Here is a 20678-nt window from a genome sequence, read left to right as displayed (position 1 = left end):
GCTTGGGCAAAGTTCATCAAGGTGACTCCAGGCAAATGGGCAAAAAAGCTGTTTTGGTATCGACTCAAGGTAAGTAATTAAGTAGTACTATCTAGCTAGCTACCATCTCTTTAATTCTTGCTTCAGTACCATTAATTAATTATCATGTTTGATTAATCATTATCTGATTCAATTCCATTCTCGTAAAGGCCCTGAAGCAGGCGTTGGGGACTGATCTGTGTACATACTACGTTCGCGAGAACATTCGCATGATGGCGTCCGAAAGGAGCAGATCTCAAAGACAGGACTGGGTACGTTTGTCAGAACACTATTCACAAATTTTTACACCATTGTTGATATCTAGTCACACAACTAATACACATGCATATTGATCTCCTTCTTAACCGTTCAGAGAGGTGCGGGAGCAGCTCCTACCAACGGAGCGCATACTAGCACTTCAAGAGGAAATAGCGGGATTTTTGCTCGACCAGGTCATAGATCCCAAAGGAGAATACTATTACCCGCTACCGCCCCCATGAACCACTTGTCATCGTGCTCCGAAGGCATCAAGGCAACATGTAGGAGAAATTGTATATATATATATATATACACACGTGTATGTGTGAATAATTAATGGTGGTTGTGAGACATTCGATGATATATATATATATGCGGTTCTACGAGAAAATCTATTTATATATATGCATAACGTGTACAATATGTAGTATCGTAAAATACCAGCAAAAAAAAAGAATTAAATGGAAAACACAAAATTAATGGAAAAATAAAAAATAAAACCAACCCCCCCCCCAAACATTTAGTACCGGTTGGTGTTGCCAACCGGTACTAATGGTCTATCAGCACCCCGGCCTGGCTTGTGCCACGTGGTGGAACTTTAGCGTCGGTTCGTGCCGAACCGGTAGTAAAGGGGGGAGCTTTTAGTCTCCACTCTTTAGTGCCGGTTGTACAACCGGCACTAAAGGCCCTTACGAACCGGCGCTAAAGCCCGGTTCTGCACTAGTGGGTGATATAAGTGCAATATGGATGGTAGATATAGGTTTTTGTAATCTGAAAATATAAAAACAACAATGTAACTAATGATAAAAGTGAGCAAAAATGGTATTGCAATGCTTCGAAACAAGGCCTAGGGTTCATACTTTCATTAGTGCAAGTTCTCTCAACAATAATAACATAATTAGATCGTTGTAGGGTACGAAACCACCTCAAAGTTATCCTTTCTGATCGATCTATTCAAGAGTTCGTAGTAAAATAACACGAAGCTATTCTTTCCGTTCGATCTATCCTAGAGTTCGTACTAGAATAACACCTTAAGACACAAATCAACCAAAACCCTAATGTCACCTAGATACTTCAATGTCACCTCAAGTATCCGTGGGTATAATTATACGATATGCATCACATAATCTCAGATTCATCTATTCAACAAACACAAAGCACTTCAAATAGTGCCCCAAAGTTTCTACTGGAGAGTCAAGACGAAAATGCGTGCCAACCCCTATGCATAAGTTCACAATGTCACTAAACCTGCAAGTTGATCACCAAAACATACATCAAGTAGATCACGTGAATATCCCATTGTCACCACAGATAAGCACATGCAAGACATACATCAAGTGTTCTCAAATCGTTAAAGACTCAATCCGACAAGATAACTTCAAAGGGAAAACTCAATCCATTACAAGAGAGTAGACGGGGAGAAACATCATAAGATCCAACTATAATAGCAAAGCTCGCAGTACATCAAGATCGTGCCATATCAAGAACACGAGAGAGAGAGAGAGAGATCAAACACATAGCTACTGGTACATACCCTCAGCCCCGAGGTGAACTACTCCCTCCTCGTCATGGAGAGCGTCGGGATGATGAAGATGGCCACCAGTGATGGATCCCCCCTGTCGGTGTCAAAACCGGCGGATCTCGGGTAGGGGGTCCCGAACTGTGCATCAAGGCCGGATGGTAACAGGAGACAAGGGACACGATGTTTTTACCCAGGTTCGGGCCCTCTCGATGGAGGTAATACCCTACTCCTGCTTGATTAATATTGATGATATGGGTAGTACAAGAGTAGATCTACCACGAGATCAAGGAGGCTAAACCCTAGAAGCTAGCCTATGGTATGATTGTTGTGTATGAAGATGATTGTCCTACGGACTACAACCCTCCGGTTTATATAGACACCGGATAGGGTTAGGGTTACACAGAGTCGGTTACAATGGTAGGAGATCTTGAATATCCGCATCGCCAAGCTTGCCTTCCACGCCAAGGAAAGTCCCATCCAGACACGGGATGAAGTCTTCAATCTTGTATCTTCATAGTCTAGGAGTCCGGCGAAGGTATAGTCCGGCTATCCGAACACCCCCTAATCCAGGACTCCCTCAGTAGCCCCTGAACCAGGCTTCAATGACGACGAGTCCGGCGTGCAGATTGTCTTCGGCATTGCAAGGCGGGTTCCTCCTCCAAGTCCTTCATAGAAGATTGTAAACACCAAGAATAGTGTCCGGTTCTGCAAAATAAGTTTCCACATATTGCCATAGAGAGAATAATATTAACACAAATCAAATCTGCTGACGTATTCCGCAGTGCGTAATCACACTACGGCCAAGTTCTTTTACGAATCGTTTTTACTTTTCCACCTCAGCACGTTTTGCGAGGCGGTTTCCTTAGCATGTCTTGCCAAAGCAGAGATCATGTGCCCTTTTTACGGGATTCTCATCAATACGGACGTGGGTAACCCAACCGCGCCATTTACCACGGCGCTTGGGAGGCAAGCGAGTTTTATTAGGCAGGTGGGGACGCATAACCGCATCTGCCCATATAAGGGGATAAGGATCCACCTTTTTTACCTGCGCCTTCTTCCTCCTTTGCCTGTCCATCTCCTGCGCACTCGAGCTCCAGCGCCCAAACCCGCTCTTCCCACCTCAACCTTCTCTAGCAATGTCCGGAGCGGGAGGCAAGTGGATGGTCTCCTCCGTCACGGAGGTCCAAGTAAAAAAGCTAAGGAAGGCCGGATACCTGTCCAAGGACATCCCGCACCGGCTTCCCAAGAAGGGGCAGCTTCTCCCCACCCCACGGCCCCATGAGAGGGTAGTGTTCCTTCCCCACTTCCTCCGCGGACTGGGTTTTCCACTCCACCCATTTGTCCGGGGACTCATGTTCTACTATGGCCTGGATTTCCACGATCTGGCCCCGAACTTCATCCTCAACATCTCGGCGTTTATCGTCGTGTGTGAGGCTTTCCTCCGTGTCTGCCCCCATTTTGGCCTCTGGCTCAAGACCTTCAACGTCAAGCCCAAGGTGGTGCGCGGCAGCCAGGCGGAGTGCGGAGGCGCCATGGCTGGCAAGATGGCCAACGTCCTCTGGTTCGAGGGCTCCTTCGTGGAGACCCTAAAGGGGTGGCAAGCCGGGTGGTTTTACATCACCGAGCCACGCGATCCGAAATGGGTCGCAGCCCCCGAGTTTCGATCCGGACCCCCCACGCGGCTTATGTCCTGGAAAGAGACTGGCCTGTCGTGGGGCAACGAGGAAGAGGTGACCAGACTGAAGACATGCATCCAGTCCCTGGTAAACAAGCCAATCAGGCTTGTCAATGTAGTCCAGGTCATGCTCGTTTGTCTGATCCTCCCGTGCCAACAACGGGGCTTTAATTTGCGGGAGTTCGACCCGGCGCAGCACCGAACCCTCAACAGGCTCTTCGACACGACGTATGAAGACGTCTGGAAGGTGCTAATCAAAGGCGCTGAGGCTCCAGCATCCGCTTCCGAGGACCGCGGATACAACACGCAGCGTCACGCTAGCGAGGTAAGCTATCTTTACCTTTGACAGGATATTAAGCTCTTTTTCTTTTTCCATAGTTTGACTCTATGCGAGATCTAAACTCCCATACCTTTGACAGGCTTGGCAGGCGATATCCGGACCAATTAACTGTCCGGCTCCCTTGCCCGAAGACCCAGCCCCTGCGCTCCTAGTGAAGCTGCTGGTTCCGGCACCTTATGTGGTGCCGGAGAAGAAGGTCAAGAAGAAGAAGACCACGGGGACTCGAAAGAGTGCCCGTAATGTGGTGGTGTCGGACTCGTCATCTGACGAGTCCGAGACGCCCTCCTCCCGTGAAAACGAGGAGGAAGAAGAAAACTCTCCCCCCCCCAGTGGAGGGAGAAGAGAAGAAGAAGGCCGCCCCAGCAGGGGGGGCCGAGGGGTCTAGGAAAAGGAAGACCCCTCCACCGGACTACTCCCACGACGCCGAAGAGGGCGAAGAGGAATGGCCGAACAGGGCCAAGCGTCCCGCGAAATCGTAAGTTCAAATATCAGAGTAACTCATGATGTTTCTTTGTTGCACAGCTTTCCCTAATGTCGATCATAATTATGCAGCCCGCCCCGGGCCGAACTCGACGATTCGTCGAGCGGCTCCCTGGATTCGTCGGACATGAATTCAGTTCCGCCCGCTGTCTCCCCCACACTACTGACGACGCCGAAGTGGCCTCGCGACAGGCTCCGGGGCAGGAGGAGGTGGTCCTGGAGGAGCCGCAAGGCAACCTCCCGGACTCCAGGAGTAAAGGGGACAAGACCCCCCAGGGCTCCAAGTCCGGCTTTGAGCCGTACGCCGTGCCGGAATCTTCAACAGTTCCGGACCGCGGCAGGCGAACTCCTTCCAAGAGGAGCAAGCCTTCTGAGCAGGCGGCCTCCGTCCAACCGGAGGTGCCGGACAATCTGCTGGAGGTGCTTGACGGCGCCTCCATCGATGAAGAGCACCATACTATCATGAGTACGGTGATCCAGAGGGTTCAGTCCGCCAAGAGCGGACTGACCGAAGCTTGCGCTAGCCTTCTGACAGGCTTCGAGGTAAGTAAAAATATGTCAAAATATTACCACATAGACAGTAGCCCCTGATGCTCTGTTTGGCGTTCGGAAAGAAAAGCCGAATAGGAGATCTATTAAATTTCACAGGAGTCTAACAAAAAAGAGTCAATATGCGTATGCAGGCTTCGCTGCTATCCACCGCCGCACTGACTGCGGAGGTGGGCATCCTAAAACAGGACCTCGGGCGGACCGAGCAAGAGCTCGGCCTTGCCAGGCGGCAGCTCGAGGAGAAAGAAGGTAAGAAATACCTTACAGAAAAAGTGCCTATAGAGAGGCGTGATTGCAAAAATAACAGGATTGTACTGCTTATTGTAGGGGCCACAACTGAGGTGGCGACCCTCAAGCAGGCGCTGTCGGAGGCCGAAAAGAGAACGGCCGCGGAGCGCACCGAGCGAGAGAGACTTGGGGCTCAGGTCGGCGAGGTGCAGCAAGAGCTTCAGGCTCTCATGAAAAAACATGAGAGTTTGGAGCTTGAGTCAAAGACACAAGCATCCGATCTCGCGACGGCCCTTGAGACCGCCAAGTCTGCCAAGGCCGAAGCCCAAAAAGCCCTCCAAGAGTTGGAGGAGATGAAGAAGATAGCAGCGGGTAAGGCATTCTTTATGCAAAGCAGAAATATAAAAGTAAACTACTTGCTACTTACCCGAATCCGGAGCTCTCCAGGGGCATTCGCAGATCTTCCCCGCAGCGTATTCGACGCCGCCGCATTCTACCGAGCTGAAGAGGGCAGCTCGACGGAGAAGGTGTTCTGGTCTCGGTATTCTGAGGCCGGACACCCTGTGCCCTTGAGCGACCAGCTGAAACAGCTGGTCAAGCTCCACAAGGTGGCCGAACAGGCCATGAAGGGCTTCATAGTTCGGCTGTGGCCTGGAGAGGCCCTGCCTGGGAGTTATTTCGGGCTGGTGCGGCGGCTGGTGGAGGCCTGTCCAAGGCTCGAGGTCATCAAGTGCTCCGTCTGCATCGAAGGTGCCCGGAGGGCCCTTGCCCGTGTAAAGGTGCACTAGGGTAAGCTGGACGGTGAGAAGCTTCTGAAGGACGGGCCGCGCCGGGGAAGGAGCATTGCAAGCCCGAGAACTACTACAAGGATGTTCTTGCGGGTGCCCGCCTTGTGGCGGATGAATGTACCAAAGATGTAATTTTTCAATGAACTCGCTCGTGTTTTATCCTGTGCGCTGAAAACTTGTTCATATGCGCTAAGCAATGCTTATTGAATTTAAAATATTATTTTCTGTGCGGCCATTTATCAAAAATTGAGAGATGGCCAGTCGTCGGCTTCTGCCCCCGTGCCACTAGTGCTGGGGTGTTCGGGATAAACCTGAGCGCTCTTTTTCCCATGGTTGGGTCCTTCGAGGGAGGCGCTCAGCACAACGAACCAGGCAATCGGACTATAATGCTTGAACACTCTCACTTAGCCATAGAACTTTATAATTTTAAATTTTGGCGAAGCCCCTAGTTCGGAAGACCGAGTTCGGGGCACTATCCACGCCTTGGCCGGACAAAGCCAGCTCCTCGCTCGAAGCGGCATAAGTCTTTAGGGACTCGAAAAACCTCTCGAACAGCGACCGATCTCTCGCCTTATCATGACAGTCAGTTTTAGCTTTCTCCACTGAGGTGCTTAACCCAGCTGAACCGGGGCACAATCGCAGTGGTTCTCCTAGTGCTACCTTAGCCGATATAGCGGAACGTAAGGCACCAAAACATAGGAGCCGGGCAAACCCAACTATTGACCCAAATCATGATTCGGAGCCGATGCATATAGTGCTATAAGTTCGGGGTGCCGCACTTGTGAAAGTGCACGGACTTCTCACACCATAATGAGGGGTACCGAAGCCCCTGGCGTGTTTGCCGTACCATGGTGTACGGGTGCGATCATGTCATTTAATAAACATATGTATGAAAATAGGATAATGCAAAAAATAGACAAAAATCTATGCATTGTTTATGGAGAGGCCATTTATCAAAGCCGAACGATACAAGTAGTGCGATAAGCAAAAATATATTGGACTATTTGACGTGTCCTGACCAGGGGCAGGCCGCGGAATTGTATTCAAATCAGGTATACTGCTCGTAACAGAGACCACCTGGGAGTTCCATAATGCGGCATGGCTTCTCTGCCTCCTTGGATCTTGCATCGTTTGTGCGGCAGTCAAATAGCCGAACAGGTCGTCCGAAGTGTGGAGTCCTGAAAGTAAGAAGAGAAAGAAAAAAAAGAATCTGGCAGCCCCTAGTACGTTTTAAGCCGTATTTCGGGCGTGCCGTTATTGTGCCCCTTCCCCTATGCCCATTGTATTTCGAGGGCGTAGTTATGTACGCGAGGCACTGGTTTCGCTATGTCACGAGGGCTGGGGTTGGGGCCGCATTGCTACGCCTGCTCAGAACGTGCTAGGCGGTCTTGTTGTAGGTTACTCCGGGCGCGCTTGGCGGTGTCTGGCTTTTTAACGGCCGGACTGGAGAATTGCCTAAGAAGGCTGCTTTGTACTTCCGCTGCGAGAGCCGCCGTGTGCTCCTCCGTACGGAGGGAGCGTTCGGTGTTTCCGTTGACCGTGATTACACCTCGAGGGCCTGGCATCTTGAGCTTGAGATATGCGTAGTGCGGCACCACATTGAACTTTGCGAATGCGGTTCGTCCGAGCAGGGCGTGATAGCCACTGCGAAACGGGACTATGTCGAAGATTAACTCTTCGCTTCGGAAATTGTCCGGGGATCCGAAGACCACGTCAAGTGTTACTGAGCCTGTACAGTTGGCTTCTACACCTGGTATAACGCCTTTAAAGGTCGTTTTTGTGGGCTTAATCCTTGAGGGATCTATGCCCATTTTTCGCACTGTATCCTGGTAAAGCAGGTTCAGGCTACTGCCGCCGTTCATGAGGAATCTTGTGAGATGAAATCCGTTGATGATTGGGTCGAGAACCAATGCGGCAAAGCCGCCATGACGGATGCTAGTGGGGTGGTCCCTTCGATCAAAAGTGATCGGGCAGGAGGACCATGGGTTGAACTTTGGGGCGACTGGCTCCATCGCATATACGTCCCGTAGCGCACGCTTCCGCTCCCTCTTGGGAATGTGAGTTGCGTATATCATGTTCACCATCCGCACTTGTGGGGGAAAACCCTTCTGTCCATTGTTGTTCGGCGGCCTAGGCTCCTCCTCGTCATCGCTATGCAGCCCCTTGTCTTTGTTTTCGGCTCTTAACTTGCCTGCCTGCTTGAACACCCAACAGTCCCTGTTGGTGTGATTGGCTGGCCTTTCTGGGGTGCCATGGATCTGGCACAAGTGGTCGAGTATTCGGTCCAAACTGGACGGGCCCTGAGTATTCTTTTTGAATGGCTTTTTCCGCTGACCGGATTTATAGCCTCTGAATCCGGCATTGACTGCCATATCTTCATTGCTGTCGCTGCTAACGCGACGCTTTTGCTTATTTCGACGTGTCCTGCCACTTTTGTCCTTGGTATCCGAATTACCAGGGTTCTTTGATAAGTTGTTGCTACGAGCTAGCCAGCTATCTTCTCCCGCGCAAAATCGGGTCATGAGTGTCGTGAGGGCTGCCATAGATTTCGGCTTTTCCTGTCCCAGGTGCCGGGCAAGCCACTCGTCGCGGATGTTATGCTTGAAGGCTGCTAGGGCCTCTGCGTCCGGACAATCGACTATCTGGTTTTTCTTTGTTAGGAACCGTGTCCAGAATTGCCCGGCCGATTCCTCTGGCTGCTGAATTATGTGGCTTAAGTCGTCGGCATCCGGTGGTCGCACGTAAGTGCCCTGGAAGTTGTCGAGGAATGCGGCTTCCAGGTCCTCCTAAGAACCGATTGAGTCCGGTGGCAAGCTATTAAGCCAGTGCCTGGCCGGTCCTTTGAGTTTGAGCGGGAGGTATTTGATGGCGTGTAGATCATCGCCACGTGCCATGTGGATGTGAAGGAGATAATCCTCGATCCATACCGCCGGATCTGTTGTGCCATCGTATGATTCGATGTTTACGGGTTTGAAACCCTCTGGGATTTTATGATCCATTACTTCATCTGTGAAGCATAGTGGGTGTGCGGCGCCCCTGTACTGGGCTATATCACGACGCAGCTCGGAAGAGCTATGTCTGTTGTGTTCGGCCCGGCCGGATTTGTTGTATTCGGAGTGAAGATCATCGTCGCGTGTCGTAGGGCGCCTGCGCGATCCGTAGATCGATCTTGTTTGTATTGCCTTATCCTCCAGTACGTCTCGCAGGTCTGGCGCATTTTCCCGTGCCTTAGTTGAGCGGCGTCGGGGCATGGCTTGGGTGGAGGGCCGAGAGGCCTCTCTGTCGCGGCCGCGAGGTGGCCGGTCTGCCATGTCATGCGCTGGTGATGTAGGCGCTTCCTCCTCTGATCGGGGTAGCGGCCTGCGCTTTGGATAACTCTTGGAGGGGCGTTCGAGTTCATACTCTTTGGCCGCAAGGACTTCAGTCCATCTATCAGCTAGCAAATCTTGATCAACTTTAAGCTGTTGCTGCTTTTTCTTGAGGCTGTTTGCCGTGGCTAAAAGCCTGCGTTTGAAACGCTCTTGTTCGGCGGGGTCTGATGGTATGACGAATTCGTCGTCATCGAGGCTTGCCTCGTCTTCGGAGGGAGGCATATATTTATCATCCTCAACCTCTCGGTCTGCCGCTCTCTCATGAGGGCTGGCTTCTCCATCTTCCTGCGCCGAATCTTGCTGGGGTGGGTGTTCTTCGGCGCTATCCGGGGTAGTATTATCTCCCGTGCCGGGATCGCCGTTTTTACTTTGGCGGGATTTAGAGCGGCGCCGCTGACGTCGGCGCTTTGGCTGTTTCTTGGAGGTGTCATCCCCCGCTGTTCCATCGCCATCTCCATCTTTAGGAGTGTCCACCATATATATGTCATATGACGAGGTGGCCTTCCAGCGCCCTACAGGTGCTGGTTCCTGTTCGTCTCCTACATCGTCGTCCATACCGTCGATGTCTTCGGAGCCGAAGTCAAGCATGTCGGTTAAATCGTCGACAGTGGCTATAAAGTGGGTGGTGGGTGGGCTTTGAATTTCTTCATTGTCCGTATCCCATCCTTGCTGACCGTAGTCCGGCCAGGGCTCTCCTGATAAAGAGAGAGACTTGAGAGAATTCAGAATGTCGCCAAAAGGCGAGTGCTGAAAGATGTTCGCAGCGGTGAACTCCATTATCGGCGCCCAATCGGATTCGATTGGCGGGGGCGCGAGGGTTTCGGAGTCCGGGAAGGAGTCCGGGCCCTCGGAGTCACGGGTCATGCAGAGTGCGGGGCTGGCGTTCGGCTCGATCGCCTTTGAGATCGCAGCCCCCGAGGTGGCGTCCAACCGCTCATCCTCGATCGGCGCAACAGGCTCCGAGTTAAGGGTCGGAACCGGTGTGCGTGCGGCCTCCAGGACACTGTTCGGAGGCAGAGCTAGATCATGCCCCTCGAGATAGTGCGGCGCGCTTGGCCGTGGCCCGAACCCATCGAAGATCAAGTCTCCGCGGATATCAGCCGTGTAGTTTAAGCTTCCAAACCTGACTTGATGGCCAGGGGTGTAGCTTTCGATCTGCTCCAAGTGGCCAAGCAAGTTGGCCTGCAGAGCGAAGCCGCCGAAGACGAAGATCTGTCCGGGGAGAAAAGTCTCACCCTGGACCTCATCGTTGTTGATGATCAAAGGAGCCATCGGGCCAGAACGGCGATGACACAGAGGAACTCTCAATGAAAGCACCAATGTCGGTGTCAAAACCGGCGGATCTCGGGTAGGGGGTCCCGAACTGTGCATCAAGGCCGGATGGTAATAGGAGACAAGGGACACGATGTTTTTACCCAGGTTCGGGCCCTCTCGATGGAGGTAATACCCTACTCCTGCTTGATTAATATTGATGATATGGGTAGTACAAGAGTAGATCTACCACGAGATCAAGGAGGCTAAACCCTAGAAGCTAGACTATGGTATGATTGTTGTGTATGAAGATGATTGTCCTACGGACTACAACCCTCCGGTTTATATAGACACCGGATAGGGTTAGGGTTACACAGAGTCGGTTACAATGGTAGGAGATCTTGAATATCCGCATCGCCAAGATTGCCTTCCACGCCAAGGAAAGTCCCATCCGGACACGGGACGAAGTCTTCAATCTTGTATCTTCATAGTCTAGGAGTCCGGCGAAGGTATAGTCCGGCTATCCGAACACCCCCTAATCCAGGACTCCCTCACCCCCTCCGGCAGGGTGCTGGAACAGGGTCCCGATTGGTTTTTGGTGGCTACAGAGGCTTGCGGCGGCGGAACTCCCGATCTAGGTTATGTTCTGGAGGTCTCTGTATTTATAGGAAGTTTTGGCGTCGGTCTCACGTCAGGGGGGTCTCCGAGTCGCCCACGAGATAGGGGGACGCGCCCAGGGGGTAGGGCGCGCCCTCCACCCTCGTGGATGGCTCGGGACTCTTCTGGCCCAACTCTTTTACTCCGGGGGATTCTTTTGGTCCATAAAAAATCATCAAAAATTGGCACGTCAATTGGACTCCGTTTGGTATTCCTTTTCTGTAAAACTCAAAAATAAGGAAAAAACAGAAACTGGCACTGGGCTCTAGGTTAATAGGTTGGTCCAAAAATCATATAAAATAGCATATAAATGCATATAAAACATCTAAAACAGATAATACAATAGCATGAAACAATAAAAAATTATAGATACGTTGGAGACGTATCACCCCGCGGCGATCCGGGCTTCACGCCTAGCCCGGATCTGCTCAAGGAGCTAGAGTCGGTGCTCCGACGTCAGAAAGGGCTCGCTCCTCACCCGGCGACGTGGGGGCATGACTACTAGGCGGACGGGTGGAGTGGAAAGTGGCGGTGGTGGCGGACAGGAGGAATGGTAGGGTTTCAGTGCCGCCGGTTGACTTAAATAGCCGGGCAATGAACTACGCGGCCCGCCGGAGCTGTGTCGCGCGGCGCCACCAGTCCGGCGGAGGAGACGAGTTTCGGACCACCGGGTTTGAGAACGTTTCCGGCTGGGACCCCTTCGTCAGACCGACGTGGTGGGCGTGCCTGGGCGCCCCATATCCGCCCCATACTTGGGCTGGATATGGGGGTACTGGTCAGCCCAGGCGTTTGAGGGGCATTTGAAAGGCACGTCTGGGTCAAAAAATCGTGATCAGACAGCCTGCCCGACGTTCGAGACGGGTTTGAGAGGTCCGGTTGTAGATACTTTAACCCATCTGGACCAGTCCATCCCCATCCTATTTCTCTCTCTCTCTCTTTGCTGTTTTTTTTTTTGAGCATTTCTCCCCGTTGCTGTTGCTCCCAAGTCTCAACTCGCAAGATCTGGATCAGGCCGGAGCCACAACCCACGCATCGCCCCCGACCCTCCCCCCACCCTCCCAGGCCGCACCGCCACCTTCTCTCCTCCGCACGGCCTCGATCTGACCGGCGGGAGGCCTAGCTCGCCATCCACTCCGTGCTCGCCCCCTCACCGGCATCGCCTGGTGCTCGCGTCTCCCTGCCCGCCGTCTCCACCACCTCCTCCCCACCGTCTCCGTAGCAGAAGAAGAAACAATTTTGCCTTTTCTTCTTGATTGATGAGGATGAGGATTCGCCATTCAGGCTGTGACAAGGCGCGACTCCAGAAATTGGCTGATTGCCGCCCGTTCGATCGGATGCGAACCGGATTGGAATTGGATTAACCGCCCAACCCCCCGCCGCAATCCCCCACCGCATATGCCGCCGCCGCCATGCCATGCCTCACTCTCCACCGCTGGCACGATAGTTCCAGCACCCCCCCTGCCGCTCCTCGTCATCCGCCGGATTTCAAGCGTCCCGTGATTACAATCCCCTTTTTTCAGATAAAGAGAGGACCACCGGAGATACTTCCACAGCTGCCCCTTCTATCTCCATCCATGATGAATCTCCCAAGGCCACTACTATGGGTAAGTTTTCAGAATCACAGTCATATTTTCTAAAGATCCAATTTTTATGGTCATATTTTCAGAATCACAGTCATATTTCCTAATAATAAGAGCCTATACAGATTGAAATCGGTTTCCCAGTTTGAATCGTATACCTTTTCTTGTCCGATTGGGCAACGTACGCGGGCGTGTTTGTGTCGCTATATAAATCTGCTTATATATGTAAATTTTCCTGACGGGATTTTTTCTCAATGGCAGGACCTTATCCAAGCCCAGGCTGGTCCGACCTACCCACCGATCTCCTGATCCGCATCCTGCTTCTCCTCGAGTTACCCGAGGCTCTGGCCTTCCGTGCTGTCTGCCCGTCATGGTGCTCTGCCTCCATGGCCGCCCCCAGTGTCCCACCTGGCTGCACACCGTGGCTTGTGTCCTTGGCGACCGAGCCACTTCCTGGAGGGGAACAGAGTCGCAGACTATGGGATCCCACAGTTACTTCCAAGTTCCGTAACCTCCTAGACGAGAAAGAATTTAAGGTCAGTTTCCCCCGGGGCCAGGCTGTGGCCTGCTGCGGCTCCTTCCGTGGCTGGCTGGTCGTGGCCAACGAGCTCTCAGACCTTGTCCTCTACAACCCCTTTACAGCGGCATTGCTCCCGCTCCCGCCGCTCACCGGCTTCACGTCGTGCCTCGAAGGGGTATGCAGACCAAGGAAATGTCATTGGCTATCGTTATAAGTGTCTCCATGGTGGTAATGGCAGTGTTTATGACATGGATTCTCTGGGCAGGCATTTCTATGACAAGGTTGTGTTGTCTGGTTCTCCATCTGCCGGTCCCGCAGTTGCCTTGGCCATCCACTTGGACGGCAAGCGGCTCTCTTTTGCGAGGGTAGGAGATACTTCTTGGCGACAAGTTTCGGTGATAAGGAGAAGCCAAGATAGTTTTGCCGATTGTGTCTACCTGCGAGGCAGATTCTATGTGTTGTCAATGACAGGTAAATTGAAGATTTGGGACCTCGGTGGACCGGAGGACATACCACGAAAGAAAACGATCATCGCCGAGGAAGACGATGACTTTTTCGAAGTTATCACGAAATACTTGGTTCCAACTCCCTGGGGACATCTTCTGCAGATTCGTGTCATCTTGGACAAGGATCAGGATCATTGCATCAGTGTTCATGTAGACAGGCTGGATCGCAAGAGCTGCCAAATGGTAGGAGTAAGCCCCGCGACGGCTCTAAGGGGGCACGCTGCGCTCCTCGGACAGAATAGCCCGGGTCTCTTGTCTGTGGAAAAATTCCCTGAGCTGACTCCCCGTCTCAGGGGGGACATTTTTGAGCGTCGTTGTAACCAATGGAAGGGTGTAAAGGTCTATGATTTGAAGAAACTGACGCTGGAGGATGCTTTCCCGTCCGGTGGTGGTCATTATGGAACAATCTATCCGTCAGAAGTCTGGTTCATGCCGGGCCTGTGATCACTTAGCAACCATGTCGATTGGAAGCTGTTTCGTGCTGCATGCGTACGTTGGTGCTTTGCTAGGGCTGTTTTCTTCTAAATTTTGTATACAATAGATTGATGAGTTGTGTTGGGTGTATATATAGTACTAGTAGTAGCTGGCATGATGGCGATCATGAGTTTGTATGATGTCCTGTCCCACCACAAGGTTCAGGGCTTCAGAGGTTAGGTTTAGATGTTGCACCGTGCTAAATATCATCGCCTCTGAATTTTAAGAGTCTGATCTTAAAGAGAAAAGGCCAAGCTGATTCAAAATAAAGAGGTGGATATCGTCAGAATACGATAGAAGCTGATTCATGACGTGTTCAAAGCGATTAATGTAATCTTGTCCTGTTCCTGTCTGTCCAATAGCATAAAATTGTCTAAATAGCAGTTGATGACGATACCTACGAAATCTTGCACATAAAACATTGCAGAGGCCCTCCCAATTGAGACCCTTTTTATTTTAACTAACTGCAACCAAACTGAGGTTGTAGGTGAAAAATTCAGAGCCGCCATCTGCACCCAAGATGAGGTCCGGAGGGGTCGCCGGAACCGATGACGTTCCGTCGACTGCCATCCGTGAAGGTGTCGCCGAAACCGGTGAAACAACTGCGTCCCAAGGCCCTCCCTGTGAGAGCTCCATTTCAGCGCGTTGTGCACCCACTTAGGCGAGCTCTCGCATGAGGCGGCCCAGTAACTATCGCTCACACGTCTTTTACTGGCTTGTTCACTATGTCGTTTCCTCGTTCGCTCGCTCGGTTGACAGGATAGACAGTTGACCGGATGACCAGATCCGTTGACCGTCAACTCTTTGAAAAAACAAATCACAGATTTGAAAAAGTTCAAAAAATTTCATAAATCTGAAAAAAGTTCACGAAATTGAAAAAAGTTTGTGATTCTGAATTTGATAAAAGTTCACAGATTCAAAAAATGTTCACGACATTGAAATAAGTTTGTGATTCTGAATTCAAAAAAAGTTAGTGGATTCAAAAAAGTTCACGATATTGAAATAAGTTTGTGATTCTGAATTTGATATAAGTTCGCGGATTCAAGAAAAGATCACGAATTTTGAGGAAAGTTAACGGGTTTGAAAAAATGTTCATGATTCTACATTTAAAAAATGTTTCAGATTCTTAAAATGTTCACCAATTTAAAAAATCACTGATTGGATACAGGTTCACGAATCTGAATTTGAGAAAGGTCCACAAACGCAAAAGAAATCATGAATTTGAAAAAAAAGTTATAGGATTGATTTTTTTCATGAATTTGAAAATAAAATTTAAAAGTTTGTGATTATGTAAGAAGTTTATGAAAATTAAAAAACAAAAAGGGAAAAAATTAAAGGAAAAAAATAAAGCACTTGTCTAAAACAAAACGCCCTGGGTGCTTCTAGAAGTTTCTGAAAACCAGGAGAGCTTCCCACCACAACATTGCTAATGGGCAGCCCAAAAGATCCACATGTGTGCGCCATGTAGGAAAATAACTAGAACAGACGCAGAAGGCGCCAAATAGGAATCAATAACATTTTATATTTAGCGCTTCAGGCTTCGGTTACAGCTATGGGCCGCCCCATTTTACCTTTAGTTTCTTCTGTTAAACACGAAAAAAGGTGCGGCATACGGGGTACAAACTCGAGAACTCTTTGTTGTTAAATTGTGATCCAAATTCTAGTACCGTATTGGATTAGACGTAGTACATACGGTGTGGGCCTTTTGCGTTGGTACCGACACGTACGAGTATAACTCGTTTACTTGTCCTACAAGGACTCCTATGTGTTGCCCCTCATATATACCCCATATAGTCGCACCTCAGACAGCTTGTCGTCTCGTGCCTGTAATACTCCTCCTTATAATGATTGCGTCTTCGTGCGTCCGTGGTTTTCTCCCGCAAGGATTTTCATGTAAAAATCCGTGTCTCTCGTGTCTCGTTTATTTCTCGTTATTATCTAACAAGTGGTATCAGAGTTGAGGTTACAGATACCAGATTTGAGATCGAGAGGATTAGGGTTCCGCGCTGTCGCCGCAATCCGCCGAGTCCGGGCAGCTCATCATCCGTGTCCAGATCAAGATCGGATACTGATTTTTCTCCTACACCGAGATCGAGACGAATCCGCTGCAGCGAACCGCACCGCAGCAGTACACCGAGGCCGACAGGAACTTCCACTGTGCCGCTGCTAAATCGCAGGCTTGGTCGGGTCCACAGAGTTACCGCTGCTGCTGCTCTACGTACAGGCCGCAAGTCGCCGAGTTCCGCTGCTGCTCGGTCTGCTTCAAGTCCCGAGGAGGAGCGATCTATCCAAGCCGCCGTCTCTTGACGTGAAGCTAAGTGCAGAATTAGTTTTCTTTATCAAGAACTAGTACTAGATTACCCAGCTACTAGTACTAGTATTTGTCACGTCAAGCTACAGTTTGTTGGTCTCCCACTTCTAGGTATACACGTGAAGCTGCTAGATTTATCTATTCATGGTAATCCATGAAGTACGATTTTCCGCTGCTGGACCGTGATGCGGGCGTTGTTGGCACAGGTCGACTATGATGTAGCACTGGATAGTTTTGGGAAGAACCGAATTGAGGACTGGACTGCTGAGGAAAAAAGAATTGATTGTAAGGCTTTGTCATAAATTCAACTTCATTTGCATAATAATATTTTGCAGGAAGTTTTGAGCGAGAAAACTGCCGCCGCTCTATGGTTAAAGCTGGAAGGGATTTGCATGACTAAAGATCTCACCAGCAAGATGCATCTGAAGCAAAAATTATTCCTGCACAGGTTACCCGAGGGAGGTAATGTTTTGAATCATATTTCGGAATTTAAAGAGATCATATCTGATCTAGCTGCAATGGAGGTTAAGTATGAAGAGGAAGATACTGCTTTAATGTTACTTTGTTCACTGCCAAGTTCTTATACCAATTTTAGAGACACCATATTATACAGTCGTGATACTCTCACACTTAATGAAGTTTATGAAGGTTTGAACTCTAAGGAGAAGATAAAACTAATGGTGCCTCATGATGGTTCAAGTTCATCCCAAGCAGAGGGATTATCTGTTCGTGGCAGGACAAAGGAGAAGAACTCCAATAATGGAAACAGAGGCAAAAGTAAGAACGGCTACCGGGGCCGGTCGCAATCCAGAGACAAGAAGTATTGCAGGTATTGCAAAAGAGACGGGCATGACATCTCTGAGTGTTTCAAGTTGCAGAACAAGGAAAAGAGGAAAGGTAACAAACAAGGTGAAAATTCTGCTAACGTTGCTCGTGATGATAGTTCCGATGATGCTCTTGTCGTTATTGCTGGATGTGCTGAGACCAATGATGAGTGGGTACTTGACACTGCATGCACTTTTCATATGTGTCCACATAGAGATTGGTTTAATACTTTTGATTCCACTACTTCTGCTGGTTCCGTTTTGGGTTTTGATAATTCACCATGCAACATTGAAGGCATAGGTTCTATTCGAATTAAGATGTTTGATGGCATAATCATAACTTTGACAGATGTTCGGTATATTCCGAAGATGAAGAGAAATCTTATTTCTATGAGTGCCCTTAATGCAAAGGGGTACAAATATTCAGGTGGAGATAGTGTTTTGAAGGTCACCAAAGGCTCCCTTGTTGTGATGAAAGGTGACTTAAGTTCGACCAATGGTCTTTATTACCTTCGAGGTTCTACCGTTTCAGGTAACGCTACTCCGGTTGTTCCAAAAAATTCTAATTGTGATGCTGCTAACCTTTGGCATATGCGTCTTGGACATATGAGTGAACTTGGTTTGGCAGAGTTAAATAAGAGAGGTCTTCTTGATGGATATGAACCTGGTAAACTGAAATTTTGTGAGCATTGTATCTTCGGCAAACACAAGAGGGTGAAGTTCAATACTTCGGTTCATACAACTGAAGGTATTCTTGATTATGTGCATTCTGATTTATGGGGACCATCTCGCAAGAAGTCACTAGGTGGTGCTAGTTACATGCTGACTATTATTGATGATTATTCGAGAAAAGTATAGCCTTATTTCTTGAAGCATAAATATGAAGCATTCTCAGCATTTAAGGAGTGGAAGATTATGATTGAGAGACAAACTGAAAAGAAGGTAAAAATACTTCGCACTGATAATGGTATGGAATTCTGTTCTAAGCAATTTAAAAATTATTGCAAGTCTGAAGGCATTGTCAAACACTACACCGTTCCTTATACTCCTCAACAAAACGGTGTTGCTGAGCGCATGAACAGGACCATTATTTCCAGAGCCCGTTGCATGTTGTCCAATGCAGGTTTGCATAGGCGTTTTTGGGCTGAGGCCGCTTCCACTGCTTGTTATCTCATTAATCGTTCACCATCTATTGCTCTTAATAAGAAAACTTCAATTGAGGTATGGTCTGGTTCACCTGCTGATTATTCACAGTTGAGAGTTTTTGGTTGCACTGCTTATGCTCATGTTGATAATGGAAAATTGGAGCCTAGGGCTGTTAAGTGCATCTTTCTTGGTTATAAGTCTGGTGTTAAAGGTTTTAAATTATGGAATCCTGAAACCCACAAGGTTGTTATTAGCAGAAATGTTATCTTTAATGAATCTGCTATGTTACATGATGTTTCATCTACTAATGTTCCTGTTGAGAGTGAACAACAGTCTCCTATTCAGCAGCCTACTGTTCAGGTGGAGCATGTTATTGATTCAGGTGATACATCTCGTAATGAAATTGTTGATGCATATGATGAACCCGTCATTAATGATGATCATGTCACTCCCACTCCAAATCAGCCTATTGTTCCACCCAGTTGGGATCTTGCACGTGACAGAGTTAGACGGGGTAGTAATAAACCCGACAGGTTAATTGAAGAGTGCAATATTGTTTCTTTTGCTTTATCTGTTGCAGAAGAAATTGAAGGTAATGCTGAGCCTTCTTCATATTTCGAGGCTATTATTTCTAGCGATAGTAATAAGTGGATGACCGCTATGCATGATGAGATGGAATCACTTGAAAAGAATGGAACTTGGGATTTAGTAAGATTACCTAGAGAGAAGAAACATATTCGTTGCAAGTGGGTTTTCAAGAGGAAAGAAGGTGTTTCTCCTAATGATGAGACAAGATATAAAGCAAGGTTAGTTGCTAAAGGTTACAGTCAGATTCCAGGTATTGACTATAACGAAGTCTTTTCTCCTGTTGCGAAGCATAGCTCTATTCGCACTTTACTCAGTATTGTTGCCATGCATGATCTTGAGCTTGAACAATTGGATGTTAAAACTGCATTTTTACATGGAGAATTAGAAGAGGATATTTATATGGAACAACCTGAAGGTTTTATTATTCCTAAAAAAGAAAAGCTTGTCTGTAAGTTAAAGAAATCTCTTTATGGATTGAAGCAATCCCCAAGACAGTGGTACAAGAGATTTGATACCTTTATGCTCTCTCAAGGTTTCAAAAGGTCTAATTATGATAGTTGTGTTTATTTAAAAACTGTCAAAGATTCAACTATTTATTTGCTCCTTTATGTTGATGATATGCTTATTGCTGCAAAGAGTATGTCAGATATTAATGAAGTAAAGAAGCAATTGAGTAATGAATTTGAGATGAAGGATTTGGGTGCAGCAAAGAAAATACTTGGCATGGAAATATCCAGAGATAGACCGTCTGGAAAAGTGTATCTAAGTCAGAAGGGATATATTGATAAAGTTCTTCGTCGTTTTAATATGCATAATGCCAAGCCAATAAGTACTCCGTTAGCTGCACACTTCAAATTATCATCACCTTTATGTCCTAAGTCAGATGCCGATATTGAGTACATGTCTAGAGTTCCCTATTCAAGTGCAGTTGGTTCACTTATGTATGCCATGGTTTGTTCTCGTCCGGATTTATCATATGCATTGAGTGTTGTCAGTAGATACATGGCTAATCCTGGAAAGGAACATTGGAAAGCAGTTCAGTGGATTTTCAGATACCTGCGAGGTACTTCTAATGCTTATTTACAGTTTGGAAAAACTAGAGATGGACTTGTTGGTTTTGTTGATTCTGATTTTGCTGGTGATTTGGATAAGAGAAGATCACTCACAGGTTATATTTTCACCATTGGTGGTTGTGCTGTGAGTTGGAGAGCAACTTTGCAGTCTATTATGGCTTGTTCCACTACTGATGCCGAGTATATGGCTATTTCTGAGGCATGCAAAGAAGCTATCTGGTTGAGAGGTTTGTACACTGAGCTTTGTGGAGACTCATCTTGCCCTACTGTATTTAGTGACAGTCAAAGTGCTATATATCTTACAAAGAATCCAATGTATCATGAGAGGACAAAGCACATTGATGTCAGATTTCATTATATTCGAGATGTTGTTGCTGAAGGCGATTTGAAGGTATGCAAGATAAGTACTCATGATAATCCAGCTGATATGATGACAAAGCCAGTTCCGACCAATAAGTTTGAGCTTTGCTCAGACTTAGTTGGTATTTCTCACTAGTCATATGGAATTTAACGCATAAG

General features: G+C 48.4%; 1 protein-coding gene across 1 annotated transcript; it reads left to right on the top strand.

Annotated features, from left to right (window-relative positions):
* The first annotated feature begins 12136 nt into the window (after positions 1–12136).
* LOC125523109 (F-box protein At1g10110-like) lies at positions 12137–14443 on the top strand. Its single transcript, XM_048688160.1, has 2 exons — positions 12137–12741; positions 12979–14443. Exons 1-2 carry the CDS (start codon positions 12738–12740, stop codon positions 13449–13451), a joined length of 477 nt encoding a protein of 158 aa, XP_048544117.1. The 5' UTR covers positions 12137–12737; the 3' UTR covers positions 13452–14443.
* Positions 14444–20678: the final 6235 nt, after the last annotated feature.

This window comes from Triticum urartu, chromosome 7 (genome assembly GCF_003073215.2).
Source record: "Triticum urartu cultivar G1812 chromosome 7, Tu2.1, whole genome shotgun sequence".
NCBI classification, from domain to species: domain Eukaryota; kingdom Viridiplantae; phylum Streptophyta; class Magnoliopsida; order Poales; family Poaceae; genus Triticum; species Triticum urartu.
This window is presented reverse-complemented; position numbering and strand designations above follow the sequence as displayed.